This window comes from Mirounga leonina, unplaced genomic scaffold, assembly GCF_011800145.1.
Source record: "Mirounga leonina isolate KUSES-001 unplaced genomic scaffold, KU_Mleo_1.0 Mir_366, whole genome shotgun sequence".
Lineage (NCBI taxonomy): Eukaryota > Metazoa > Chordata > Mammalia > Carnivora > Phocidae > Mirounga > Mirounga leonina.
This window is the reverse complement of record NW_023270709.1, coordinates 988,447-1,013,867: the sequence shown is the minus strand read 5'-3', so window position 1 is coordinate 1,013,867 and position 25,421 is coordinate 988,447. Positions and strand designations below refer to the sequence as shown.

The 25,421-nt window shown below is 55.2% G+C and overlaps 6 protein-coding genes across 10 annotated transcripts; 2 read left to right on the top strand and 4 right to left on the bottom strand.

The window, feature by feature from the left end:
* Positions 1-40: 40 nt before the first annotated feature.
* LOC118027200 (lymphocyte antigen 6G6e-like) lies at positions 41-2,623 on the bottom strand. Its single transcript, XM_035030422.1, is given in 3 exon segments — positions 41-1,704; positions 1,828-1,965; positions 2,572-2,623. Coding segments are annotated over 3 exon segments (510 nt in total). The 3' UTR covers positions 41-1,384.
* On the top strand, positions 1,682-6,184 carry LY6G6D (lymphocyte antigen 6 family member G6D). The gene is given in 5 exon segments (XM_035030580.1): positions 1,682-3,156; positions 3,716-3,863; positions 4,310-4,432; positions 4,435-4,461; positions 5,912-6,184. Coding segments are annotated over 4 exon segments (465 nt in total). The 5' UTR covers positions 1,682-3,156; positions 3,716-3,772; the 3' UTR covers positions 6,136-6,184.
* A 1,287-nt stretch (positions 6,185-7,471) lies between these two features.
* On the bottom strand, positions 7,472-9,812 carry LY6G6C (lymphocyte antigen 6 family member G6C). The gene is made up of 3 exons (XM_035030469.1): positions 9,736-9,812; positions 8,088-8,198; positions 7,472-7,686 (listed from the first exon to the last, which is right to left on the bottom strand). Exons 1-3 carry the CDS (start codon positions 9,785-9,787, stop codon positions 7,472-7,474), a joined length of 378 nt encoding a protein of 125 aa, XP_034886360.1. The 5' UTR covers positions 9,788-9,812.
* Positions 9,813-11,111: 1,299 nt separating this feature from the next.
* Positions 11,112-14,347, top strand: MPIG6B (megakaryocyte and platelet inhibitory receptor G6b). Of its 4 annotated transcripts, none has more exons than XR_004683794.1 (6): positions 11,112-11,195; positions 11,402-11,749; positions 11,911-12,001; positions 12,263-12,386; positions 12,527-12,606; positions 12,734-14,347. XR_004683794.1 is itself a non-coding variant. In XM_035030572.1 (6 exons), exons 1-6 carry the CDS (start codon positions 11,135-11,137, stop codon positions 12,836-12,838), a joined length of 726 nt encoding a protein of 241 aa, XP_034886463.1. In that variant the 5' UTR covers positions 11,112-11,134; the 3' UTR covers positions 12,839-14,347. The 4 variants fall into 4 exon arrangements, 3 of the variants coding, with proteins under 3 accessions (XP_034886463.1, XP_034886464.1, XP_034886462.1); XM_035030572.1 differs by having other exon boundaries at positions 12,346-12,386; XM_035030573.1 differs by having other exon boundaries at positions 12,346-12,386; positions 12,508-12,606.
* A 292-nt stretch (positions 14,348-14,639) lies between these two features.
* On the bottom strand, positions 14,640-17,970 carry DDAH2 (dimethylarginine dimethylaminohydrolase 2). 2 transcript variants are annotated; one of them, XM_035030569.1, is made up of 7 exons: positions 17,731-17,970; positions 16,533-16,891; positions 16,319-16,418; positions 16,118-16,191; positions 15,835-15,954; positions 15,154-15,303; positions 14,640-14,964 (listed from the first exon to the last, which is right to left on the bottom strand). In XM_035030569.1, the coding sequence occupies exons 2-7, from the start codon at positions 16,827-16,829 to the stop codon at positions 14,848-14,850; spliced, it is 858 nt and encodes a 285-aa protein (XP_034886460.1). In that variant the 5' UTR covers positions 16,830-16,891; positions 17,731-17,970; the 3' UTR covers positions 14,640-14,847. The 2 variants fall into 2 exon arrangements, with proteins under 2 accessions (XP_034886460.1, XP_034886461.1); XM_035030570.1 differs by having other exon boundaries at positions 16,533-16,887.
* A 298-nt stretch (positions 17,971-18,268) lies between these two features.
* On the bottom strand, positions 18,269-23,684 carry CLIC1 (chloride intracellular channel 1). The gene is made up of 6 exons (XM_035030574.1): positions 23,402-23,684; positions 21,259-21,368; positions 20,931-21,056; positions 20,665-20,771; positions 19,667-19,848; positions 18,269-18,667 (listed from the first exon to the last, which is right to left on the bottom strand). The coding sequence occupies exons 1-6, from the start codon at positions 23,438-23,440 to the stop codon at positions 18,506-18,508; spliced, it is 726 nt and encodes a 241-aa protein (XP_034886465.1). The 5' UTR covers positions 23,441-23,684; the 3' UTR covers positions 18,269-18,505.
* Between the last annotated feature and the right edge of the window lie 1,737 nt (positions 23,685-25,421).

The window sequence follows — 25,421 nt, the reverse complement described above, 5'->3', positions numbered from 1 at the left end:
CCCTGAGCCCCCAGTACCATGGGATTGAGGGGAGCCCAGGGTGGCTGGCGGGGGTGAGGAGGGGTGGGCATGGGCAGAGACGAGATAGAAGAATCCAGAGATTTGAGCAATTGTGGAGAGTCAGCCTTGGGGAAACCACAGGACAAATGGAGGGGACTAAAGAAGAGGGAAGGGAAAGGACTCACATTAGAGGAAAGAGATGGGCAGAGAGGGAAAACAACAGAAGCAACCAAGTGGGAGGACTGAATGACAGAGAATAGGAAGAAGACTCAGCTTGCCTCTAAATTAAACCAGGCCACGCCCCACCCCGTCCCTCATCCCTGCTCAGTCTCATTCGCACAGAGGAGTGGAGGGAGAACACGCACCTTTAATCAGACCTCAGACTTCCTCACGTGGACGGGGAGGGCACTGAGTCAGGATGGGGTGGCTGTGCTCAGCCCCTGCCCCGAGCCACCCTCCTTATCCTAGCACTTCATGCGGCATCCGGCATCCGGAGCTGTGAGAAGCTTATCAACATCCTGACATCCCGGGAGCCCCAGGAGTCACATGCTATCTCCTTGGGTAGAGGGAGTGTGCACAGGGGCGGGGTGGGTGGATTCCTGGTGGGGTGTATGCTGGGCTGTCTGTGAACCATGGAGAAGCCTGGGCTGGTCAAGCGGGGGAGGCTACTGATGCTCTTAACTGGTCCTTCCCCGGTCTCAGGCAGAAAGGAGCTGGACTCCCCACTACACCCTCACAAGCAGCTCCACCAGACACCCTTTTGTGTGTCTGCTCAAGCTTGGAGAGTGACTTCTCAGAAGAGTCACCGAAAGTCTTATGCTACAGTAGCTTAAGCTAAGAAGCTATCAGCAAGAAGGAGGACTCAAATGACACAGATGGAGAATGAGGTGAAAGTTACAGTTCGGGTTCCAGCAGCCAGCCCAACCCACCAAGCAGCTCTAGTTTGCTTTTAGAGAGAGAGAGAGAGACAGGAGGAGAGAGAGAGAGAGAGTACACACACACACACACACACACAGCAGTGTCCTAGACTCCCAGATAGCACTTTTATTCAATTTACTCTTCACAGTTCCCCCAAGAACCTCCTTCCTGAGTTCCTGACCTGCCAAATTAATCTTTCCTAGCAAGACTGTCCTCCTCACCTTACCTGGTGCCCCTTCAATCCCCTTGCCTGGGACCCCCAGCTCCATCAAACCACCTGCCTTGCCCCAAACCGGGAGCTGAGATAGGACATCAGCGGTGGGCATCTAGAAAAGAAAAAAGACCTAGAACAGGTGTTCTTTATGAGGTGGGGCTCTGGGCAGGTGCCTATAGGGGCTAGAGCAGTGCCCGAAGGAACCAGGGGTCTGGGAAGGTGTGAGGCCGGGAATCCGAGGTCTCTACAGAATCAGGTTCTTGGGCATATCTCAGATGCGGGTGTCTGGAAGGCGGTGATGATGGGGGCAGAGCCCTGGGTGGAAGGCTGCAGACCAGCTTGAAGCCAGCGGAGGAGGGGGCCTCCCCAGGTGAAGCTGGCCCCGAGGAGGAGGAGCAGGGCAGTGAGGAGGGGGCTGGGGAGCGGCCGCAGCGTGGTAGCTGTGTTGCACAGGTCCTGCTCACAGCAGTGGTGCCGCAGAGTGTAGGAGCGCGACCAGTAGGTGGCACGGCCCTGCAGAGGGCACTGGGCCCGTGGGAGGCAGCCTTTCCGCTCGATGATCTCATTCTGCTCTGTGGGACAAAGAGAATGCTGAGGCCGGGGCAGGAAGGAGGCAAGGGCTGTGGGGCAGCAGGAAAAGCAGCACGGGTGGATGGAGATTGGCCTGGAGAAGGGCCACTGGGCCCGAGTCCTACCTGAGGTGCCAGTGCTGATGTCACAAGCTTCGTCGTCCTGACACTCGGTGGCAACAGGGTAGCAGGGTTTGGCGAAGCCGCAGGTTTAACAGCGGAGCCGACCCCGGGCAGGGGGCGGGGGCGGGGGCGTGGTGAGACCTGCGGTGGGGCGGGGAGGGCTCAGCAGACGTCGGGAGAGGCAGAGAGGCCCCTGAGAGGCTGGAGCCCAGATCCCGGACAGGGATTCATGCAGAGAGGTGGGGAGAGGGAGGTGGGGAAAGGGAAGGAGAAGGGCAGACAGAAGTAGAAAAGAGACACAGGGAATGGAGGGGAGACACCTCAGGAAAAGAAAAAGACACAGATGCAAGAGGGATCCAGAGGTTCTGAGAAAGGCACAGACATGACAGAAGCCAAGAGAGTCAGAGAGGAAGGCAGAGAGTGACACCCAAAGCCAGACCGGGAAGGCGGGGTGGCAGTGAAGAATTTAAGCAGATGGTGCCCCAGACAGAGAGCAAATAAGAATTGGCACTGACCGCGGGGTCTCTGCAAAGAAGCAAGAGGGAGATAAGGAACAGGGGAGACAGAGGACAGAGGCATGTCAAGATGCTGCAAGGAAGAGAGAGTTATTCTCAAATGCCTTGGAAAAGAAACTTCTGGTTCCCCCTTCTCCTGGCCTGAGGCCATTCCCGGGAGCTCTTCTTTCTAAAGCCCATGCAACACTCTGCTCAGCGTCTTCCCCGTTTCTCCCCACCGGCACCCCCTTACCCAGTGCCCCACAGATGAACAGGATGCACAGGAAGATGCTGGAGGTGCCCATGGCTGGACCCAGGGCTCAGGAGTCTGGGAGAATGTGATCTACACCCCAAGATCCTGAGAGCTGGAGCATCTGAGCGAGACAGGGAGGGACCAGTAAACAAACACACCTAGGGAGTGAATCTGGGAGGTGGAACCAGGACCAGATTCACCAGCCTGACGCAGTAAGGGCCCTGGGCCCGCGGCTCCTGCGCCCCACACCTCTCACATCCTCCCCGCCCCCTACTTGAGTCTGGCTTGAGCCTTCAGGGTCTTCTCTGTTCTGTGTGTGTTGCTCTCAGCTGCGTCTGCCGCTTCAGAGTTCTGTCTGTCACCTTCCCCCTCACTCCTCCCCACCTCCCCTTGTCTCAAGCTGTTCTCGGCTCTGTCAGCTCAGCTCCCTGGCTTTGTTTGCTCCATCTTTCCCCTCTCCGTGCATTTGAGTCTCTCAAGGTCACCCTCCTAGAAGGCCTGGCCCAGAATTGTTCCAACGTGGTGTTTGAATGTGGAATCAACAATACCCTCTCCCACCCGCCCCTCCACACAAAGCTCAGCTGCGTAAGTGGGACCCCACCCAGCTTCACATCCCTTTGATCCCCCCAAGCCTCAACATTTGTACCCCATAATTATCTCTCCCAGCATTACTACTGCGGAGGAAGGAATTAATCATGGGTGGGGCCAGAGGGACAGATGTGTTTCCACTAGGGGGGCAGTTCAGAAAGACTAGGAAGGAATGCAGGGAAAAGATTTAGGAGATGGTGGTAGATTCTGGAAAACTGAGGTTTAAGACATTGAGGAGGAGAGTCTGATCTGAGGAATCAGAGCAGGGATGTATCGGGAGTAAGATAGAGGAGGGAGGAGGGCAGAGGAGACAGATAGCCTTTTTTTTTTTTTTTTTTTTAAATCTCAGGACCTCTATATACTCTTAAAAATTACTGAAGACCCAAAAGAGCTTTTCTTTGTGTGAGTTTATATTGGTATTTACTATAGTATTTACTATATTCAAAATGAAAACAGAGCATTTTAAATAAGTTTATTCAAAAATAAAAATAATAAACCTATCACCTGTTAACAAAATACAGTTTTGTGAAAAGTAACTTCTTTCCCAACAACACAGAAAAGGAGTGTCGCTCTACACTTTGGGGAATTAGATAAAAGTCAGGCTGAATAGAAGATGGCCGGGTTATCACATCTGCTTCTGCACTCAGACTGTTGGGATGTGTTGTTTTGGTTGAAGTGTGCTGAGAAAAGCCAACCTCATGTAGGTATGTAGTTGGAAAAGGAAGACCATTGAGGACCCTCTGAAAGGGTCTATAGGGCCAGGAGTTCTGGGTCCAGAGCTTGAGAACCGCTGCTGAGGATGGAGGACTCCAGGGACTCTGGAGCATGCCAGGAGCTCTTTCTCCCGCGGGGCCCTGTCCCTGTCCCCACTGGGGCCCCAGTGCCTGCTGGTGGAGATTCTTTCCTCCCTTTTTATTGCCCTATAAAGCCCAAGGCAAGGGGGATATAAGGCTGGCGGATCAGGGCCCAGGAGGGGGGGTGGGAGAGAGGTGATACTGACTCAGGCAGACTCAATGAACTCCTTACTTGTTGGGGTCCTGCTCGGCACCCTGCTGGGGTCTGCCTTGGGTAAGGAGGCAGTCAAGGCCTGTCCCCCTCTGCCAACTGGCTCCCGGTCAGCCCAGGTCAAGTGCCTCTTTTCTCCTGCCAGGAAACCACATGCGATGCTTCTGCTTCGAGTGCAAAGGAGGCCCCAGCAGCTCCTGCAAAGAAACGGTGGCCACCTGCGGGGAGGAGGAGTGCTGCGGCTTCTTGGAGCTCAAACCCCAGCCGGGCGAGGGCAGAACAAGCTGTGTGGAAACCGTGAGTTCTCAGTTTCTCCCTCTTCCCCCAGCCCTCCCCTGCCTCCAGGCTCAGTCTGGCTCTGGGCAGATGATGCCATGGCAGAGTAGAGCGGTCTGTAGCCCCTTCTGACTCTGGCACTGACCCCCCAGCAGCCCACTGTCCATGGACTCCCACCTTCTCCTCTTCACTCTCCAGAGTCTCAGAGGCCCATTCACTCGTAAGTGGTTGAAAAAGTTCTGTCCCTTGAAGGTAGGGACCAAAATATTAAACCAAGCTTGTAGACATTAGCTAAGGACCAGGGCGTGTGTTTGTGTGTGTGTGATTTTGAAATAATTTTTGATTGACAGAAAAGGTGCAAAAATAGTAGAATTCCTGTATATCCTTCACCTCCCTTCCTCTAATGTTAACATCTAATATAACCATAGTACAGGGGCGCCTGGGTGGCTCAGTCCGTTAAGCGTCTGCCTTGGGCTCAGGTCATGATCCCAGGGTCCTGGGATCGAGCCCCACATCGGACTCCCTGCTCAGCGGGGAGCCTGCTTCTCCCTCTCCCACTCCCCCTGCTTGTGTTCCTTCTCTCACTGTCTCGCTCTCTCTCTGTCAAATAAACAAATAAAATCTTTTTTTTCCCCACTCCGCCCCCACCCCCGCCCCCGCCCCCGCCCCCTGACAGCTTGCAAGTGAGAGTTTTTGAGGGCAAAATTGGGCTAGGGGTCTTCTGAGACGGTGGACACTGTTGATTGGAGGCCCACGCAAGGTCATGCCCACACAGGCTCTCTGGTGCCACTTCATCTGGTCCCCCAGAGGTCTTTTCCATCTCAAGAGACTTAGAATCTAAAAAATATCTTTATTCTTTATGTTAGACATTTCATTAGGCACATCCAATGATTGTGTCTTTAGGATAGTGCTGATTAACTACTTGTCCCGCAGGTTCCATTCCTATCCCTGGAGCCTAAGCTTGTGTGTTCCTCAGTCGGTCCGGCTGTGCCTGCGGGTGACAGGACTTGTAGTGTTCATTTTCCACCTGAACTGACAAGAGGGATGTTGGCTTCAGTCCAGGACCCAAATGAGGACCCGGCATTGCATTTAGCGCTCGCGTCTTCTTCGTCTCCAGTCAGCAACAGTTCTGCGTCTTTGTCTTCCACGATCTTGACACTTTTCAAGAGTCCCCATAACTTATTTTAGAGACACCCCTCTATTTACATTTATCTACTATTTTCTCATAATTAGACTGTAGTCATGGATTTTTGGCCAGAACAGCACAGTGAAGGGAGGTCGGTCCTTTTCAGTGCCGTTGAATCAGAGGGCTCACAATGTCAATGTTAATTTTGGTCACTTGGTTTCGTGGAGGTGTTTTTTGGAGGGGGCAGAGAATCCCTTTGGGCTCCTTGAAGTCACCTCCGCTCTGCCCTAGAAGGCAAGTCCTCAAGCCAAGAGTCCAACACCCCAGTCTTGTTCTCTCTCTCAGCCTCGGTGACCTTGATTCATCACTATCCAGCCTGCGTGGCGGCCCATCATTGCAATCAAGTGGAAACAGAGTTGGTGGGAGATGTGACTTACACAACCCACAGGGACTGCTGCGTCGGAGACCTGTGTAACAGCGCCGTGGCAAGCACCGTGGCCCCGCCATGCATCTTGGCTGCAGCAGCCACCGCCCTGGCCTGGCTCTTGCCAGCGCTGTGGAGAGGCTAGTGGGCTCGGGGGAAAGGAAGGGGAGCAAGGGAGCAAGGGAACAAAGGAGATCTGAGGTGAGAAGACAAACAGCCCTCTGTGAGCCATTAAAATCTCTCCACCACTCTAGAGCTGACTGGAAAATGCCATCTATCCTTCGTTGATGGGAGAATTGCACGAGTGTTATGGGGGCATCCGTGTTCTAGTTACCAAGCGTCAGCAGACTTAGTTACTCCTTAACCAATGAAGCCCCAAAGGAAAATGGAGAATGTGCCCTAAGTGACTCCTGGATCCTATTGCTAGGGAGAATCCTCCTTAGCCGTGAAGCCACTGAGGGGAGTGGGCTCTGGGCTGAGTGGGGGGGTCACAGGAATCAAAGACCCGGTTGGGTTTGTTCCCCTTTCTCCCATTTGCAGCTTGGTTCCCAATCTGACTCTATAGGATTGAGAAAGGAAATGGAAGCCCCATGATGGGAGGGTTGCTTGGTGCCTTGCTTAGTAACCCGGCTAAGTGAGGCCCTTGACCCTAACCTGAGGGACTGGGGCCTGCTGAGAGGGTCCTGGGTCCCATGCCCATGCAGCTCTCCTACCCTTTTGGGGGAGTCTTCAAGCCAGGCTGCACCTCCTTCTTGGCAGTACATCAGAGGTGTGGCCTAAATTTGGGATAAGGGTTGTTGCTCCAAACACTGGGACCTGTGTGCCAACCCCAGACACAGAAAGGAAGGATGGAGGCCTGAAAAACCCGTTTCTCCATTTGCCCCAGCCCAGCCTCCCAGGGAAACTCCCTGGAGGATTCTTGGGGAAGGGCAGGAGCTGAGAGTGTTATTTCCCGAGAGGGGGCCTCTGACAACAGGTATTTTGACAGTAAACACACAGTTTATCAGACACAGACATTTATTACTCAAAATGCAAAGATGTGAGCATGGGGATGAGGTATGTATGGGGGCCAGGGTTTGGGGAATCAGCCCCGTACAGTGAGGTCATCAGGTCCTTCCTGGGAGCCTTCACAGGGGACAGGACAGAAGCCCCATCTCAGGCCCAGATCCCCATCCCTCCCGAGTCGGGCACGGTAGAGTGCAGGATGCGAAGCGCAGGGCTCTTCTGGGGACCAGTGGAGGGTCTGGGATGGTCTAGAGGGGTATGGGAAGGGACTCGGGAAAAGCCGAGTGGAGGATGTAAGGTGGAAGGATGGGTGGGGAGACCACTGTCTAATTAAAAAAATGTGAAGAGCCTGGAGAAAAGCTTTTCTGAGTGAAGGGAGTTAAGGAGAGACCAGTGTAAGGAGCCGAGGGACAAGGAGACACAGGGCCAAACGCAGCCTAAGGCAGGTGGGAGGAGGGGCAGCGACGGAGTGAGTCTCAGTGCAGCAGCCAGAGGCCAAAGCCAGCCACAGAGGCGAGGAGCACAGGGGTCAGCGCTGGGGTGGGCCGAGGGGCTGGGCTATTGCAGCTGTCCTTGCTGCAGCAGGTGGTGTTATAGGTCAGGCCCAGCTTGTGGTTGGTTTGGTTGAAGGCCTCCTGACAAGGCTCTCCCGGTGTGCCACATCGAAGGTTGGAGAAAACCCACATCTTACCTGAGGGTAGGAGTGGGCCGTGGGGTCAGCTCGGACGGGTACCTTCGTGCCTGTGTCCACCTCCCCTCCCCACGCACTCGCCCAGGCTTCCTTCCCGACTCTGCCCTGGCCCCCCCCCCTTATCTCTTCTCAGTAAGTCTGACTGTCCTCCTGCACTTCTGTCCCCCGCCCCCTCACCCCAGCCTTGGTCCTGGGACTTGTGGCTGGGAGGCCTTGGACTTGTTACTGTCTACAGTCCATGTAAAGTCATAGAATGGTGCCTGGCACATAAGACTCCTTGGCCAAATAGCGTCATTGCTGGGGCTGTCTGTCCCATCTCAGTCTGAGCCACAGTTGGGCCTCGGCCCCCGCCATAGAGTCTCCCACTGGCCCCCTCTCCTCACTAAAGAGGGGGATATTACCGAGGTACACATTTGTTGTCAGGCACTGTTGTCCTGGTTCCAGGCGGCAGGACTGCCGGTCCACACAGCCCAGCACAGGGACTTTGTAGCAGGAGTGACAGCGAATGTCAGCTGGGAAGACACAAGTCAGGCTGAGGTGATGGGGTGTCTGACTCACCTGGGGACCAGCCGAGCTGTGGGGTAGGGTGGAGAAGAGCCCATCAAGTAGGTGTTCTGACCTGTTTGGTTTGGTGGTGACAGAGCAGGTGAGTGAAGCAGAAGAGGGGAAGTGGGTGGGGGTGGAGTTGTTGCTCTGTGAATGCCTCACCCTAAATATCATCCTGCACCCCACCCCATTCAGGGATGAGTCAAGAGGGGCAGAGCTACCAACAAAAACATGGGACTAGGGATAGAGGGAATGTGAGAATACCGTAGGCAAGGAATGGAGGAGGTGGGGGAAAATATGAAGGAATTCAGGAGCCTTCACAGATGGAGACTTGAAATTGGAAGAAACACTACAAATAAAAATCATGGTTGTTGGGGCGCCTGGGTGGCTCAGTCAGTTAAGCGTCTGCCTTCGGCTCAGGTCATGATCTCAGGGTCCCGGGATCGAGCCCCACGGTGGGGGGCTCCCTGGGAGCCCGCTTCTCCCTTCCCCTCTACACCTCCCCCTGCTTGTGCTTGGTTTGCTCTCTCTCAAATAAATAAATAACATCTTAAAAATCTTTATTTATTTATAAATAAAATAAAAATCATCGTTGAAGCGCTTGCGTCAATGGCTTGGGACTGGAGGCTGACAACAAAGCCACCTGTGGCCAGCTTCAGCAATTTACTCTCACCACCTGGGACCGCCATGAGTGTGGGAAGAGGAACCAGACCTGAGTGGGATCCTCTCACGCAGGCAGCTCTTGGACAGGAGAGAATAATATCTGAGAAGAAGATCGTCAGGTGCTGTCTGAGCACCTTACCAGAACGGAGAGGGTGGGTGCAGAGAGTGGCACCCTCCAAGCTCCCACCTCAGCTAATTCTAGGCTTGCAGGAGCAGAGTTTGGTGAAGGAGGGGTTCAGTCCAAGGGTAGAGGAGCCCGGTGACTGCACCTCTGTGATTTGTTTCACCCTGAGGGCGAGCTGCCCTGCATTCCCTCCATAGAAGGCTGGGATATCTCCCTGGCTCCCCAGGAAGTTCTAGGAGATTGCTGGGACCCTCAAGAAAGCTTGGTCCCTGCGGGTATCCTCCCTGGAGAACAGCAGGGGTGAACTAGTAAAGGCCACTGCTTGAATGACTGAGAACAGAATCTGAAGGAGTAGGTGGGAAGGGTGGGGTGCACAAGAAGCCCTGGGCTGGATGCCCAGGTTTCTGGGAGGACTTCACCGAGTGCAGGTGGTGAGAGGAGAAACCAGTAAGCTGGGTTTGGTCATGGAATGGGGGACAGGGGACCTGGAGCCCTGGCAGGTTAGAAGAGTGGGTCTTGGAGGTGGGGAGAAGTGTGAAGGAGACATGGGTCCTTGAGGAATGGAGCAAGGACCCTGTCACAGGGAGGCCGGGTTCTGGAGGCACAGGAGAGCTGCGCCAGCTGGAGCTAGGGGTGCTTGGGATCCCAAGCAGTGGGCAATGGAGAGCAGTGGGTGGGATAAGGTGTAGAAGCCCCGGGGCGCCCCCTGTGCTCACCTGAGACCCAGCAGAGCAGAGCCGACAGGGTGACCAGCAGAAGGCCTTTCATGATGAGGGTCCAGAGGATGGTAGCAAGTGCAGCAGCTGATAGAGTAGATTTTCAGGGATCCAGCTCTGGGAGTCGAGTGGCCTTTTTGGAATTTATAATCCCAACGGTCCCTCCCTTCCCTGCCTCTGGTGGCCCCTCCCTCCCCATTTACACCCAGATGACCAGGGGTGGGGAGGGACTAAGCAGAGCTGGGTCAGGGAGTAGGGATGGGAGAGAGAGGTAGTGGAAGGTAGGTACACTTGTGGCCAACTCCATTTTGGTTCTTGGTTTCAGGCCAAGACACCCCTCCTTGTTCCCAGCTGACAGCCCTGCTGCCCAGTCCTCTGAAAAGACATCGCCAAGGCCCCTGTGATGTTACAGGGGCTGTGGTTCCTGGGAAATGGACAAGGGGGTGTGGCCTACACTCATTGCCCAATTTGAGTCCCTGGGGGGCACTGGTAGGGGAATGTGAGCAGAAACTGAGGACGGAAGGGGCCAGCTTCATCTGGATTCAGCCTTGACGTGGTCTTCCCAACCCGCGCTCAGCCACAGGATGAAGGATGAAGGGTTTGTGATGTCACCAAGGGCTTCTGTGATGTCACAACAGCAGAGGCATAGGCTGGGGCTGCCTGCTGAGGTGATGTCTCAGGCCCTTAGATGGTTCTCGGAACCTGCCCTGGCTAAACTAGGGCTTGGCCTAGCCTGGCTTGCTCTGGTTCAGCGGGGGCCAATGAAGTCCAGGGTATGGGGCATGTGGCCTGCTCCAAAGTGTCTCCCAAATCAAAACCTGCCAGTTTGAGTGGTGCGCCATTGGCCAGGAGGGACAGCCTGGGCACAGAGAGGTGGAGTAGAAGCTAGAATAAGAATAGAAGTTGCAATAATACTAATAATGGTGAGCACCAAGTGCTCCTATGTGTCAGCCATTGTTCTAGGCGTTTTAGGTGTATAACTTTTTTATTTCTCAATACTCTAGAAGGTAGGTGCTTTTGTCCCTGTTTTACAGATGAACGAACAGGCCCAGAGAAGTTAAACGACTGGCCCACATCACTCAGCTAGTAGAGGGTCAAGGCAGGATTTGAACTCAACCAGGATGGTCGGGGGGCGGGGGGCGCGGGGGGGCACTGCTACCCGGCAGGAGTTAAAGTACGAAAGTGCTTCTGTAACCAGACCGAGCACCACTTTCAACTGAGTATTGTTTGAGGGCTGTGAGCGAGCCAGCGAGGACTCCCAGAGGGATCCCGGTGGCTGGTTGCCCCGCCCCGCCCTTATCGGAGCCCCCAACCCGCGGCCCCCCCAATTCCCTCCCCCGTTTCCCTCCGGTTTCCTCCGCTGATACACTCGCCTCCTATCCCCCACCACATCCCAGCCATGGCTCTGGTTCTGCAGCTGCTGCCGTTGCTGCTGTCTAGGGCCCAGGGGGACCCCGGGGGTAAGCCATCTCTCCCCCCCCCCCGAAAGTTGGGATGGGCTCGAGGAAAGACTGAGGGAGGGGGGAGCGATGGGGAGAGGAGGGTTAATGTTTGTGGGATGATCCAGGTTGGCGGGGGCACAGAGGAGAGGTGAGGGAGAGGAGACGGGAGTGGGGTTCGTCTTGCCCTGTGGACTTGCCCTAACCTCTGTCCCCTCCAACCCCAGCTTCACTGGACGGCCGCCCTGGAGACTCGGTGAATTTCTCCTGCGTAGGGGTCTCGCATCCCATCCGCTGGGCCTGGGCGCCTAGCTTCCCGGCCTGCAAGGGCTTGTCCAAGGGACGCCGCCCCATCCTGTGGGCCTCATCGAGCGGGACCCCCACTGTGTCTCCAGTCCAGCCCTTTGCTGGTCGCCTACGTGCCCTGGACCCTAGTATCCGGCGGCTGGAGCTCCTCTTGAGCGCGGGGGACTCAGGCACCTTTTTCTGCAGGGGCCGCCACGAGGAAGAAAGCCGTACGGTGCTTCACGTGCTAGGGGACGGGGCTGATTGCAGGGCACCGGGGCCTACCCACGGTAGGTCCAGGCTTTTGTGCGCGGGACTTGGACACACACCCTCGGGAGGGAGAGAGGCCTTAGCTGCGGGGTTCCTGGGCGGGAGAGCTAGTGCTCTGTCCTCGCACCCCTAACCTCAGTATCCACCCCCCACCCCACCCCCCCGTCCTCCGTTCCCCCAGGGTCGGTGAATCCGCAGCTCCTCATCCCCCTGCTGGGCGCTGGGCTAGTGCTGGGACTCGGGGCGTTGGGCGTGGTCTGGTGGTGGCACAGGTGAGCACAATGGGCGGGGCCTGGTTAAACGGGTCGTGACAAGAGGCGGGAGGGGCAGGACCAGAACTTGGCAGACAGAAGCTAGACCTAGAGCTCCGGCGTGTGGTTTAGAGAGGAAGGGGGGAGGTGACCACTTGGGCCGAGGCCGCAGGTTGGTAGGCAGAGCCCTGGCCAGGGAGGCGAAGCTAGAGCCCGAGCAGGATCAGAGTGTGGGCGGAACTATCTGTGGGGGTGGAGCCTAAATTGTTTTGCGGGTCTGAGCCTTCGAGTTGCTGGGTTGCTGTTGGTCCGGAGGAAGACGAGAGACAAAATTGGTGGCTCTCAGACTTATACATCCGTTACAGACGATCACCCCCGCACCCGCCTCGACCACTCCCCAGATTTGGTGAGACTAACTCCACCCCGTTTTCCTTCTACTGCTCCCACACTTCCCACCTCTCAATTCCTGAGTCTGAGCCCTTCCTTGCTGGGAGCAGAGTGTTGGTCACTTTCTCTCAATCCTTCAGCTCTGTTCCCCCCATATAGATCCACTCGTGAAAGTCAACCCCCAGAGGCCAGTAAAGGAGGAGGAGCCTAAGAATGCAGGGGAACTGGACCAGGAGGCGGTAAGCCTGGGGATTGGAAGGGGGTTGGACAGAATCCCCAAGAAAAGTGGACCAAGAAAGACAGAGGCCTGAATTCCCCAGCAAGTCTGACTTCTGAGACCCTCCTGCCTTCCTCCCCACCTTTCAGAGCCTTCTCTACGCAGACCTGGATCATCTGGCCTTCAGAAGGCCCCTCCGGTTGTCCCCAGTGGTCCCGGCTGATGCCTCCACCATCTATGCGGTTGTAGTTTGAAGGGAAGCCCTTATCCCAAACCTCACAAGCTGGAGGTTCCCAGCTCTCCACAACTCCCCACCCCTTCTTGGCCCCTCACCTGGCAAAGGAATGCACCACGGGATAGAAATGAGCACTAGTGTGAGAGTCAGGAGCCCCGGGTTCTCTGCGACTGACCGTGCTCCTTCAGTTACCCTCCCTCCTGTAACTTTCATGTCTTCTTCACCACTGGTGCCCTCTCTAAACCTGATCAAGCCCTGCCTCCCTATCTTAAGACATCAACAAGTCCTAGATAGTTGTCCTGTCTCTTGGTTCCCTCCACAGTCCAGCTCTTTGAATCAGGGGCCTACACCTTGTCTTTTCCTTCACTCCACTCCTCCTGCTCATCATCTCTCCATGAGGTTGCCAGTGAGGTCCTAAAGGCCACACCCAGTAGAGTTTTTAGCTTGGTCTTTGATTACTTCCTTTCTTTATGCTGGTGTCTTCCTTTTGGACTCCTCTTCCTTGCTCCCTATCCCCATGGTATTCCCCACCATTCTAGGTTCGTCCCTTTATCTGACTTCCCTCTCTTCTGGGAATCTGTCATCCACAGCCAGTCCTCAGCCCTCACCTCTGCAAACAACACCTAGAGCTCTCTCCAGCTCAGATCTCAAGTAATGGGATTTCCCATCTATCCCTGGGACATCCCTGCCTGGCTGGCTGTAGGCATTCTGCACCCAGCATATCTAAAACCCAACTCATTGTCACTCACTCAATCCTCCTCTGCATTCTCTCTTGATCAACCAGTTGCCTAAGCCAGAAACTGGGAGTCATGCAGACCTCCTTCTGCTCACTCCCACACAATGAACCAAGTCCTGTCTTTCTATTTTAATGTCACTGTGAAATCCATACCCTTCTTCACGCCCAGGGCTGCCACCTGAATATACTCTCCTCATTTCCTCCCTGGGTGACTCATAGCCCCACCTCATCCTCTTGCCCCTGCCCTCTTCCCTGAAGCCAGAGAGGTTCTCCCCAAATGCAAACCTTCTCACAACCTGTATTCCAGAGTTGCAGGATTTCTTTCCATAACTTTCAGCTCTGGACCCATGGGTCTTGGCTTTGGGTACAAGGTGCTGGCAGCACTCTGCCTACCCTCCAGGCTTGTCTCTGTCACTCCACAAGCGCACAGCATGCCAACCTGGTAGAGGTTCTCCCCAGCCTCCAAATATGGCTTCGCGCCACACAAGTCCTTCTTCCTGGACCTTTTTTCCTCCTCCCCACTACCTTCCTGGCTAATTCTTCTTTATCCCCAAGACTCAGTTGAAATGTTGCTGTTTCTGGGAAGCCATTCCTGACCCTCTCTGCCTACCCCTGCAGACATTTTGATGCTGTAGGCAGTCTCCTTATTTATCTCTTAGCAACAACACCCTGTGAATTGTTCCATCACAACCTGTATTTCAATTTCAATGTACTGTGAGTTCCCTGCTCTCAGAAGACTGACCCTTTTTACATTACTGCTAAGCCTCAGTAAATGAGTGAATGAAAATGAAAGCGTCACTTCTTCCTCTCTATCAACTTGGGGTGGGTTGATAATCTACCAGTCTCTGAATCATCTGACATTTAGATAAATTGAGTGATCCACCCTAGACTTTCTTCTCTACCTCATATATGCTCCCCACAATAGAAATACTATCCTATCCATCTTGTGCCCAAACACCTATGATAGGGCTGGGCACTGAGTCAGTAAGTGCCTAATGAGGGTTTGATGAATGAGAGACTAACTAACCTCAACCTCAGATTTCAGCCCTGTCCCTATCCCAGTAAGACACCAGCCACAGCCCAGTCTAAAAGGTCAGTTCTGTTTTATTAGTTCTGAGGAAGAGGACTCACCCAGTGGACTCTATCCTTTTTCCCACACTAAGCCCCCACCCCCCCATCTTGGGGCCCTCTCCCCACTACTACCTATTCACCGTCTTCTATCTAAGCCTCCATCCCCTTCTACTCCCTATGCTGCCCTACCCCTGGCCAGCCAGAACCCTAAGGCCAGGCCCTCAGCTGTGGGGGCGCGTGGTGAGCACCAGGCAGAGGGAGCTGAGCCCAGCGCCTGCCTTCTCCAGTTCTGAGCAGGACACAGGTACCAGGGTGACATCAGAGAGCTTCTGCAGTGCCTGCAGGGAGGACACAAAGTGGGGAGAGGGGAGTAAGACCCCAAGGCCACAGCCAGGCCCTTCTTGGAGCCAGCTCAGAGTGGCACCACCCACGCTTCTAGAGAAGGTACCCCTTCTTCGTCCCACTAGGAAGGCCTGAGACTCCTTCCTCTGGTTATTGTTGGTGGTGGAGCTCCTGCCTTCCCTCACCTCCTGGCTATTGGGCAGGTCCCCGCCTCCACGGTGCAGGAGAAAAGGGAGCACACTAGGCAGCCCAGGTCGCAAAAAGAGACAGTCAGCAGCTGCATCATCTGGGAGGGTCAGGGACGCGTAGGGGTGGTCTGTCAACACTGCCATCGCCTGAGGGAGAGGAAAGAGGAAGTGGTCAAGTCTCAGAGCCTCTCCACAACCGAGTGTGATGGCCCTACCACCATTAAGGGCTGAGGACACAGTTACATTTGTTGTATAATAATGATAGCGAGCACTTGCTCTTAGTATGTGTCAGGCACTGATCTAAGCATTTTAGTGACCTTTGTTAAGTTCCACTTCGGACACACATGCAGTTCTTACTACCTGCAACCCTCTTCTTCCTTTCTCTAGCCCCCCACCAGTCAATGTCATCCATCCTTCGTCATAGCTTAGATGCCACCTTTGGGGAGGTTCCCGGAAACTCGGGAAGACGATGTTAATCGACTGTGTTCCCTGTCCCTGTCCTGCTATAGTAACTTCTTGCTTTCTGACGTGTTTTCATACTAGATGAACGGCTCCATGAGGGCAGGGGTTGGAATTAAGTCTCTGAACCTCCCAGCTTTCTGCCTCCCCGGCCAGGAGCCAAGCCCACTTTTGCTGGCCGCGCCCCAACCTGCCCCACCCCATCCCGCCCCTCCTCACCCTGACAGCCTTTTGGGCAGCGTCGCTGCTACCGGCCACGACAGTGCGGGGTCCCCCCATGCCGCAGAGGCCGCGCAGGTGCGAGGGGCCCGAGACCGGCACTGTGGAAACGGCGAAGTCCTAGGGGCAACAAGGGAAATTATTCAGGGACGCGGGAGGGGTGAGGGTATTCCCCCAAACACAGGTGGCTCTGGGCTCCTCCCTACTCCGCACCGCCTCCCTGCGCCCCTCCTACCCCATCCGCTCCCCGCTTCCCCAGCACAAAGCTGGTCCCGCTCCTCACCCGGAACGTGTCCGCCACGATCTCAGCTCCTCGGTGATTGGTCCACTTGGAGAGGCCTACGAAAAACTCCCGGCCTGAGCCCAGGGAGGCCGCGGAGGTTTGAGAGCCAGAGTGAGTTGGAAACAAGGCCCGACATGGCCTAGTCTCCCCAACTCTGCTTCCCAATGCCAAGCCCCAGGGATGCAGGCACCTCAGCCTCACCGGTAAAGAGAACATCAGTGCCATCCAACGTCGCGTTCTCATCCCCCATCTCCACGATCCGGAGCCCAAGGTCCTGAAGGGCTCTGCGGACTCCATCGACCTTAGGGCAGGAAAGAGGGCGCGGGGCACAGACATTCCCACCCACAATTCTTAAAGCTCCGCACGTCCAGCTCCTCCTTTCCCCTTACCTCCCAACCCGCGCCCCGGCGCTCACCTCCGGCCTGCGGGAGGGGCTCCAGGGACGCGTAATTAGGGCCGTGTCCCCTTGGATCACGGCGGTGTCACCGAGCAGCGGTCCCAGCGGCAGCGACTCTTCAGGAGGCAGTTCTAGCAGCTGCAGCCCCAATCGCTGCCTCAGTTTACCCCCCAGTACCCCGTGCTCCCTCTGGGCTTTAGCCAGGTCCAGAGCCGGGAGGCCAGCCCCCGCACCCTCCCCCGAAGCCAGGCTCTCTGGGACCCCCCGGATCAGGGCGTGGGAGCAGCGGCCCAGCCCCTCCCCTGGCGTCCCCATCCCATCCACACAGTCTCCCCCTCTGGCCGCGCTGATTTCTTAGTTTTCTCTTTTTCACCTGTCTGGGAGAAGAGACAGAAAGCGGGGGTGGGGAGGCAGAGAAAGAGACACGCACAGAAGGGCGTAGGGGGGTGGTAAGGAGCGCCCGGGTCTTCCTTCTGCCATCTCCGGGCGCCCCTCCCACTTCGCCCCACCCCCTCCAGACCTTTCTCTCCTGCCCACCCCATTCCACCCCGCACCCTTCTGGGTCTGCTTCTTTGGAGGGAGTCCGAGGAACAAGACCGGGACCCCTAATCTTCAAAACACCTGTTGCCCCTGTTCGGGGGCTTCGCGAGGTCCCTGCTAGGCGCCCCTCTTGGCAGCCGCTAGGATGCGCTCACTCCCCAAAAATGCAACGGCCCCGCCCCCTTAACCCTCAGCTGCTCGCTGCCATAGGGACCCGAAGTGCGGCGAGGGACCCAAAGGGGTTATGGGACAGGAGACAGCTGGGGAGAAGGTCAGGGCCTAGGAAGATGAAATCCTGAATGCCCAAACGAGAAAGAGGAAGAGGGGCAACGAAGGAGGAATTAGAACCTAAGGAGTTAAATATCATCTCTCCACCCGGGCCGGTCGTGCTGCCCCTAGCGCGACCCAGTATAAACCAGACCGAGTCCCGGAGGACTGGGAGAGGTCTAAAACGAAATCCAAGGGGCGGGGAAACCGGGGGCGTGGTCCCAGGGAGCGGGCGCCACTCCCGGCTCCAGGACCCTGTCTCCCGGTCCATCTTCCCCAAAGTCTACCTCACTCAGGTCCGCACCCAAAATTCCGCCTCCTGCACTCTGTCCGTTGCAGGCACCGGCCCGGCACCCTCAAGCTCCGGCCCGCACACGGTCCAGGGGACATCTCCAACCGCTAGACTTACCTCCAGCGGCCACCCCGACTCCTGCGCTCTGTGATCTTGGCTCGGGCCCCACCCCCCTGAGGACAGAGTTGGTTGGAGAAGGGAGTCCTAGTCTTCAAGCCTCGGGGACTGGAGCTCTTGGCTTTTGAGGGGTCCCTGGATAGGCGAGCTCAAGAACTACGGTGGGGCGGGGTCGCGATGGTCTGGCGGCTTCGGGGCATTGTCTAAGCGGGACGGGGCGGGGCTCCTCGAGACCACGCCCATTCCGCCCTGCTACGCCGCGCCCACTCCACGGGGACTGCGTTCCCCTCCTCAGAACTCGGCCCCGCCCCGTGAGTGCTGCCCAGGCCCACCCAGATCTGGCTGGCCCCGGCGGCTGGGCTGCAAATGCGACATGGACCACAAGACAGCGTTATGGTGGAGCGGCACGAAAAATGGAAGCCTGACCACAAATACCCCTCTTCTAAATTCCTGGCTTCTGCCCTGAGCTCAAGGTCACTGACCCACTTCTCATTCCGTGTTACCCACATTCAAGTCCTCTTTGTGTAAAACGACACTGTATTTTCATTCTGTATTTTATTACTGAAATACATTGTCCTACCCGCACCACCCCACAATAAAAATCTTACCTAGATTCCCCATTTTTCCCCTCAGCCCCCCAGCCAGCCCTGCACAAGTGCTCCAGGATTCTCTGCCCACTGGCCATTTTGGAGTGTGTCCCTTGGATAGCCACGTGGAAACCAGTTGGTGCCTTTGTGGAGAAAATGGAGAGGGGAGACGAAGTCTCAGGAGCCACTTATTTGAGGGCCTTGGCCACTTGCTCGTAAGCCAGCTCGATCTCCTCATCATCTGGACAGGTGGAGGCAAACTCTTCCCGAGCATAGGCATTGCGCAAGTACCGATGCACTCCGCGGAACCCCTCCGGGATGGAGAATCCCCTGTACTTCTTACAAACCACCTGGGGGCGGGGAGAGGAGAGGGACCAACATGTTAGCCTAGAGCTGGATGCCAGGCTCTTGTCTTTCCCTTCTCCCAAGACTCACAGGATGAAATCTAGCCTTCCTGTGCAGGCACTCAAGAACCCCCACTATCTGGCTTCTCTTCCTGTGATTCTTATCTCCCATATGAATCATCTTCTCCAATTGGCTTTCTTAACTCCTCACGATCTTCTCCTGTCTTCGCCCTTCCTCTCCACTCACTGAAATCCTGGCCATTTATAACCAGCTCCTTTTCAGACCACCCCGTGCCATGGTGCCATTTCTCTCTTCTTGATTTTACTGAGATGTAATTCACAAATCAGAAAATTCTCCACTGTGACTTTTGTCCCTATTTTTCATCTGGCTTTTAATCATGTTTTGTTACTTAACTTTCTTGTGACTGTTCTATCTTCCTAGCTAGATTTCAAATCCTTTGAGGGCAAGGACCAATCCTCATCCATCTTTGCATCTTTCAGTGCCTAGTACACAGATGTTCAGTACAGAGGTCTGTGGCAGACTGACATTAGGCCCATGTTTCACAAACTAAACCATACCTTTGAGGCTAAGACAAAAACATGGTAAGCAGCAGTTTTCATCTTTCATCACAAGACAAAGTGGAGACCGATGCTATAAAACAAATTAAAGCTCTGATTTTAGGAAAAGCCTGCTTTGTCTGATGTTGGGATTTGGCAGTGATAGAGACAGGAAGAACACTCTTGACAGCAACACTGGGATATGTTACTCCCAGCCAGTCTGTTTGCATCCACAGCCTGTATCACGGAATGTAATTCTCTCAAAGCACTGGGCTTGCAGCAATGACTGGCGAGAAGGAATGGGGTGTGTCTGCTATTGGTAGCCATCCATAGAAACCACCCTAAGAAAGAAACCACCTTTGGAGTGGTTGTCATGGGAAACCTGTGTGGGAGCTTCTTAAAGAGCCATCTCAGTGGCCACCCTCTGCTCATACAATGACCATCCACCTGTACTATGTGGAGCTTTGGCAACAGGTTGCAGTCAGCCAGAGTGAGCTCATTGCCATCCAGAAACTTCCTCTGAGAGATGCCCTCGTCCTCAGCACTGGTCTCATCCACTTCTTCTGGGAGGGGGGATGTCAAGTAATTGTCTAAAACTTTCAGGGCTTTCAGGAGCCCCTTCTCCAGATCTGTGCAAGAAAGGGGAATTGGTAAGAACATCAGGAGGGTGACATAGTCCAGGAGGGCCTGGGGAGTGGGGGTTGAATGAATACTAATGGTGAGGCCAGTCCAAAATAATAATATCTGACATGAATGTAGTTGTTTTCCATGTGTTACTCTAAGCACTTTACATACAAAAACTCATTTAATTCTCACATCAACCCATGAAACAGGCATTGTTATCTTCATTTTATAGATCTGGAAATGGATTTACAGAGAGATTAAATGAACTGCCCAAAGTCACACGGCCAGTAGGGTTTGTACTCAGGCTGTCTGGATCTAGAGTTGTCGTCATTGTTGTTGTTGTTAAGATTTTACTTATTTGACAGCACAAGCAGGGGGAGTGGGAGAGGGAGAAACAGACTCCCTGCTGAGCAGGGAGCCGGATCGGATGCCAGGCTCAATCCCAGAACCCTGGGATCATGATCTGAGCCGAAGGCAGACACTTAACCAACTGAGCCACCCAGGTGCCCCTAGAGTCACTGTTCTTAAGCACAACCCTCTTCTGCCAGAACACAGGTCAGCAGCCAACCCAACTAACATCCCCAGTGATGCAGGAGAGGCTAGGTGACAAACAAGAGAAGCTTAAAGTCACAGCCAATGAAAATGCAAGGAAATACGGGATTTAAACAGAAAGAAGGGGGTTGGGGCGGGAGGCAGTGAGGGTTTGCCAACATCTGCTCCGTCTCCCCAATATCGGAATTTCCAGATGCCCCTAATGCCTCCCAATCCCTGGATCTTCTCCAGTCCTCCTAGGACCCCGGCTTCCAACCCTTGAGACTCACTATCATTGAGTGTCGGGTTTGAATTCTTGATGTAAGCAGAAAATTTGGCAAATATGTCCAGCCCCGCCGTGTTGGATTCAGGGTTGAGCGCTGCCAGCTTGGGGTACCTGAAAGCCAGTAGGAGAAACAGGAGAAGAGATCTTCTAGGGAGGAGCCTTAGCTCCCCTGCTCCAGCCCACCATCATTTTGGTTTTCCATTTCTTCCACGTCTCTCTTTCCTAGAGTCTCCCCGCTACCCACCCCTTCCTTTCCAAGTGCCCTCATACCTGGGAGGGCACAGCACTGCCTCCAAAAACTCCTCAATCTTGTTGGTGTCTGTGTGCACTTCGGTGCCATACAGCAGGAATGGGAGCTGCCCCCCTGGGCACAGCTTCTGTACTGTCTCAGTCCGCCTGGGGGAGAGCCCAGGCATCAGGACAGGAAAAGGGGGTCAGGGAGAATCAGAAAGGGGAGATGGAGGGATGTGGGAAGAAAAAGGAGCTCTGGGTGGAGGGAGGGGGGAAAAGGTGCAGGATGAAAGGACTAGGATGGGTGAGCATGTGTGTGCATATGTGTGTGCACAAGGGGTGTTTAGAGAAACAGAAATTGGCCCACCTCTTGGTGTCAACAGTGGTGACGTTGAAGGTGACTCCCTTGAGCCAGAGTACCATGAACAGTCTCTGGGAGAAGGGGCAGTTCCCAATCTTGGCCCCATCACTGCCAGCCTGAAAAGTAACCCCCACCCCAAGGTTAGGCCTGGTACACCCGACCTACCCCAGGCCATTCTCTGCACCTCCTACTCCCAGATCATGCTGTTTTCTGCCTAGTCATGACATGCAGTCTCACTACTAAAAGCTCTCCCCAGACGTGGGCTCTCCACTCTGGAGGTGGAGCAAACCTAGGGCAGATCAGTGGGAACGTTTTCTGCAAAGGTCAGCTTCTGGTTCCCCAGAGACAGGTGGGAGGAAGGCAGAGGAATTGAGTTTGGGAGAACTCAGGAGATCGGGACCCTAGAGAGGGAAGACAAACAGCAATGCAGTTTTACCTTCTATTCTAAGCACTTTACATACAAAAACTTATTTAACTCTCACATCCCTAGAGAGGGACTTTGGTGAGGACAGGGTTGTAGGCTAGAGGCCTAGATTCCTGAATGGAGTAGAGCCTGGGAATGGACATGGTACGGCAGGGTTTGGAAGCCAGAGTACTGGTTCTCTATACCTCTACCCTGTCTCTGGCAGCTGGGTGGGGAGTCAAGGGGCCCAGAGCCTCACCCTAAAGATGTAGAGGGCTTTGCAGAGGGGGGCTGCCCTCTAATTGGCAAGTGGTGACCTCATCCCCCAAGGGACCTCCCCCTAGGCCGAGGGTGATTCATCTAGGCTGTCTCCGGCCTCAGCAGCTTCCTTCCTGGCAAGGAGTGGGGGCAGGGACCTGTGAGGCTGAGGCCTGGGCAGTGGAGGGCCACCTTCCTCTTGCCCACACACTACTTGTGGGGTCTCCCAGCACATGGCCCCCGGCTCCAGATAACCCTCCTCACACTGGACCCAAGGCCAGAATCTGTAGCGCAGCCTCACCCAGGAATAAAAATAGCCCTTGAGGCAAGTGTGAGTGGGGTGGGGACCACACCTAAGGGGGGCGGACCCAGGCATGGCTGGGCACAGGGAGAGGGAATGGCTTCCCCAGAAGCCCCAAGCAGCGAGGAGGGAGAAAGCGGCAGGAACGCACAAAGAAGGACGAACAAAGGGGGTAGTGGAGAGAAAGGAGGCAGGAAAGTGAAGGGTGGGGAGAATGTGCAAACAAGGAGGCACAGACGGAGAGGGAGGTGCAGAGATGAGGTCCAGGATTGGGTAAGAATGCCCCTGAAGTGGGGAGGGGAGCAGAGCAGAAAGAGTGAAGTCCGCTAGTCCGCTGTCGCGCTTTCATCTCCAAAGGCCAAAGGACCACCGCTCCTCATCCACACCCACAGAGAGAGGACTGAGTTGGGGGACTCTCTTTTTCCTGTTTCTAAAACCCCCAAACCCTAAACACCCTAACCCAGGTCTCTTCCTCCTTCTGATCCCTCTCCCCACCTATCCTCCCGGTAGCCCCAGCTAAACTCCCATCTGGTCACCTTCTTTTCTCTCGCTTCTCCAAGTCCCGGGGAGCCTTCCGGGCCCACCCCCTCTCCGGCCGGGCTGCTAGAACTCCACTCCCACTCTCCCATCTCCTTCCACCCCACCAGTCCTTCCCCGTGGATCTCCCCGCAGCCTCCCTCACCACACCCTCTTCCTTGAAACCTGCCGTGCCACACACGCGCCCGCACTTCTCCAAGTCTCCCCCAAGACACCCTTCACTTTGGTCTTCTCGTAGGACCACCTGTCCTGATGTTTCCCTCTGACCCTCCCAAACCCTGTTGGGTCCCACTGCCCCCTTCTCTCCCAGTCTTTCCATCAGCTTGTCCCTCCCACCCCCACCCTCGTCAATATTCTCAACTCCTGGGAGGACCTTCTCTCTACCTTCCGGCCCTTTAGGGGGCTGAAAACTTGCACTTCTACGAACTTTTCAGGGTCGAGCACAGAATTCTCATTACCCGCACCCACAACAATCGTCTTCCCCTCCCGAGGCCACCCCCCACAACAGCGCGCACACTGCAGACTGCACGTGGGGTTGGGTGGGGGTCAAGGAGGGAAGGGATTGGGGAGTTAAGGCTGGAGCTGGGTAAAGGTGAGAGTTGCCTTCCAGGAATTGGGAGGCTGGCCTAGGAGCGAGAAGGTGTTCCTACCTTCACGAACAATTCAACCTGAGGTTGTTCTTCAGCCATGGTTGCGACGGGGACCAGGAAGCGGCCGGCGCTGGGGGAACTGGGAGGGGCCCGGGCCAGGGAAGGCGGGTCCCACAGGCAGGGATTCTCTCCCCCAGACCTAGGGCTGGCCCTTCAGCGCAACACAAACCCGATGAGACCCGCTCACACGAGACACGGCTTCCCCACTAGCCCAGCACACACACACACACACACACACACACACACTCAGGGAATCATTCTACAACCCCACACCCCGCCCCTCCAGCTCTATCCCCTCCCCGGCTAGATCAGGGAGCCGCTGACTCACCGACCGGCCCCGCCCTGAACCTGGGGAGGGGACAGGAGGGGGGCGGGACTCGACGATCTCGGGAGTGGGGCAGAGGGGAGAGCCTCAGGTCTCCTAGAGGAAAAGGGATGGGGGTGTTAGGGAGGGGGAATCCTGGGAACCTCCTTGTTTCTCCACCCGTCTCCTTGAACACAGGATTTTTTTTTCCTGCCTCAGTTTCCCTGCTGCATTAATCAGAGGACACTCCCCCTCCACCCTCACACAAGACACCAACAGCTTGATCAAGCCCATGAGGGCCCAGGGAGGGAATTTTAGAATGTGAAGGTGGTCCTTTATTCCTTTTCCCACGTTCCTTCCAGACTCCAGCAGGACAGGGACTTGGAAGTGGATGCTGAGGTTGGGGAAAGAGAGTGGTGAAAGATAGGGCAGGGGATGGGAGGGGAGACATCCAGGTCTCATGCTAGGGAAACAAGAAGCTGAGCCAAAGGGTCTCCTCACTGGGGGAGGTCTGCTCCTCCTCAGCAGCGTAGTCAGCTTTAATGCTTCCACTTCTGCGCCCATACCAGGACCCTTCCTGTGCCCCTAGCCCTTTTCTCACTGATCGGTTGAAGATGAGAGAATGGTGGGGAAGGGTGGGGTTGTTGTGGCCCTAGAATAGAGCTGCACTGATTCTGGAGGGGATGGTAGCTAGTCCTGTCATGGAAGAAAAAAAAAGCAAAGATCAGATGGAATAATGTAAATGGAGTCCTTGGGGACACACATAAATAAGTAGGGAGGTAGAGGAAGAGTAGCTTGATTTTTGGTGGTTCTGTCAAACTCTTTATGATCTGCTGAAAAACGGCTTAATAGTATGTCCTCCAAACTGGACATATTCCAGCCTCCATGTCTTGAATCTCTCTCCTTCCCTACCATGCCTTCTCCTTCCTCATCACCTGCTGTCTAACAAGAGACCTACAGTTCCAGAAAAACACGGTGGAGTGCAAGGACATAGAGGAGCAAAACAGGCCTTGACACTTAAAGAAAGGGAGACTTTGGGGAGGACTGGGGTGGGGTGAGAGACGTGCTGCTGGAAACCAGCAGTTAGTGGTTTCCTCTCTCCTCTCCTGCTTCCTCTTCTGTGGGTTTTCTCCTCCCTGGGGGAAGGCCTATCTCTCTCCTCCCCAGTGAGGAGATATATTCAGTGTTTGTTCCTTTGAACTGTAAGATCCTGTAAGGTTGTAGAATGATTCCATGAGTGTGTGTGGAGGGGGGGGGGTCTCCTCCATGGGTGACCCTCAGATTCTGCACACAGGGCATCTGAGGAAAGGAGGTCAAAACAGCCCTATTCTTAGGGTCCTCTTCTGTTCCAGCTGATCAATGTCCATCAGAGAATCCGCCACACAAAGATCTCCCTTCTGGGAGACGCCGCAGGCAAATGGGGCCAGCCCTGAGCTCAAACAGGTTTTGGCAGCTTCATTCCTGCCTTTTTCTCTCCTACAGCTTTATGGGTAAAGCTGGCTTGATCATCAATATTGACTTTGGCTGGCTGGCATGGCTACCCACAAGGTATTTCGCCTTAATTTCCCAGATGACAGGTAATGCTGCCCTCTCCTGGTACTATCCAGCAGTGCCCCCCGGGGCTGCACCCCCAAATCCTGCATCAGAGAAGTTTTCCTGCGGTCTCATCTCCTTACCCTTCTATCTCAGTATCTACCCTTTCCTTCAAAGGGTGGC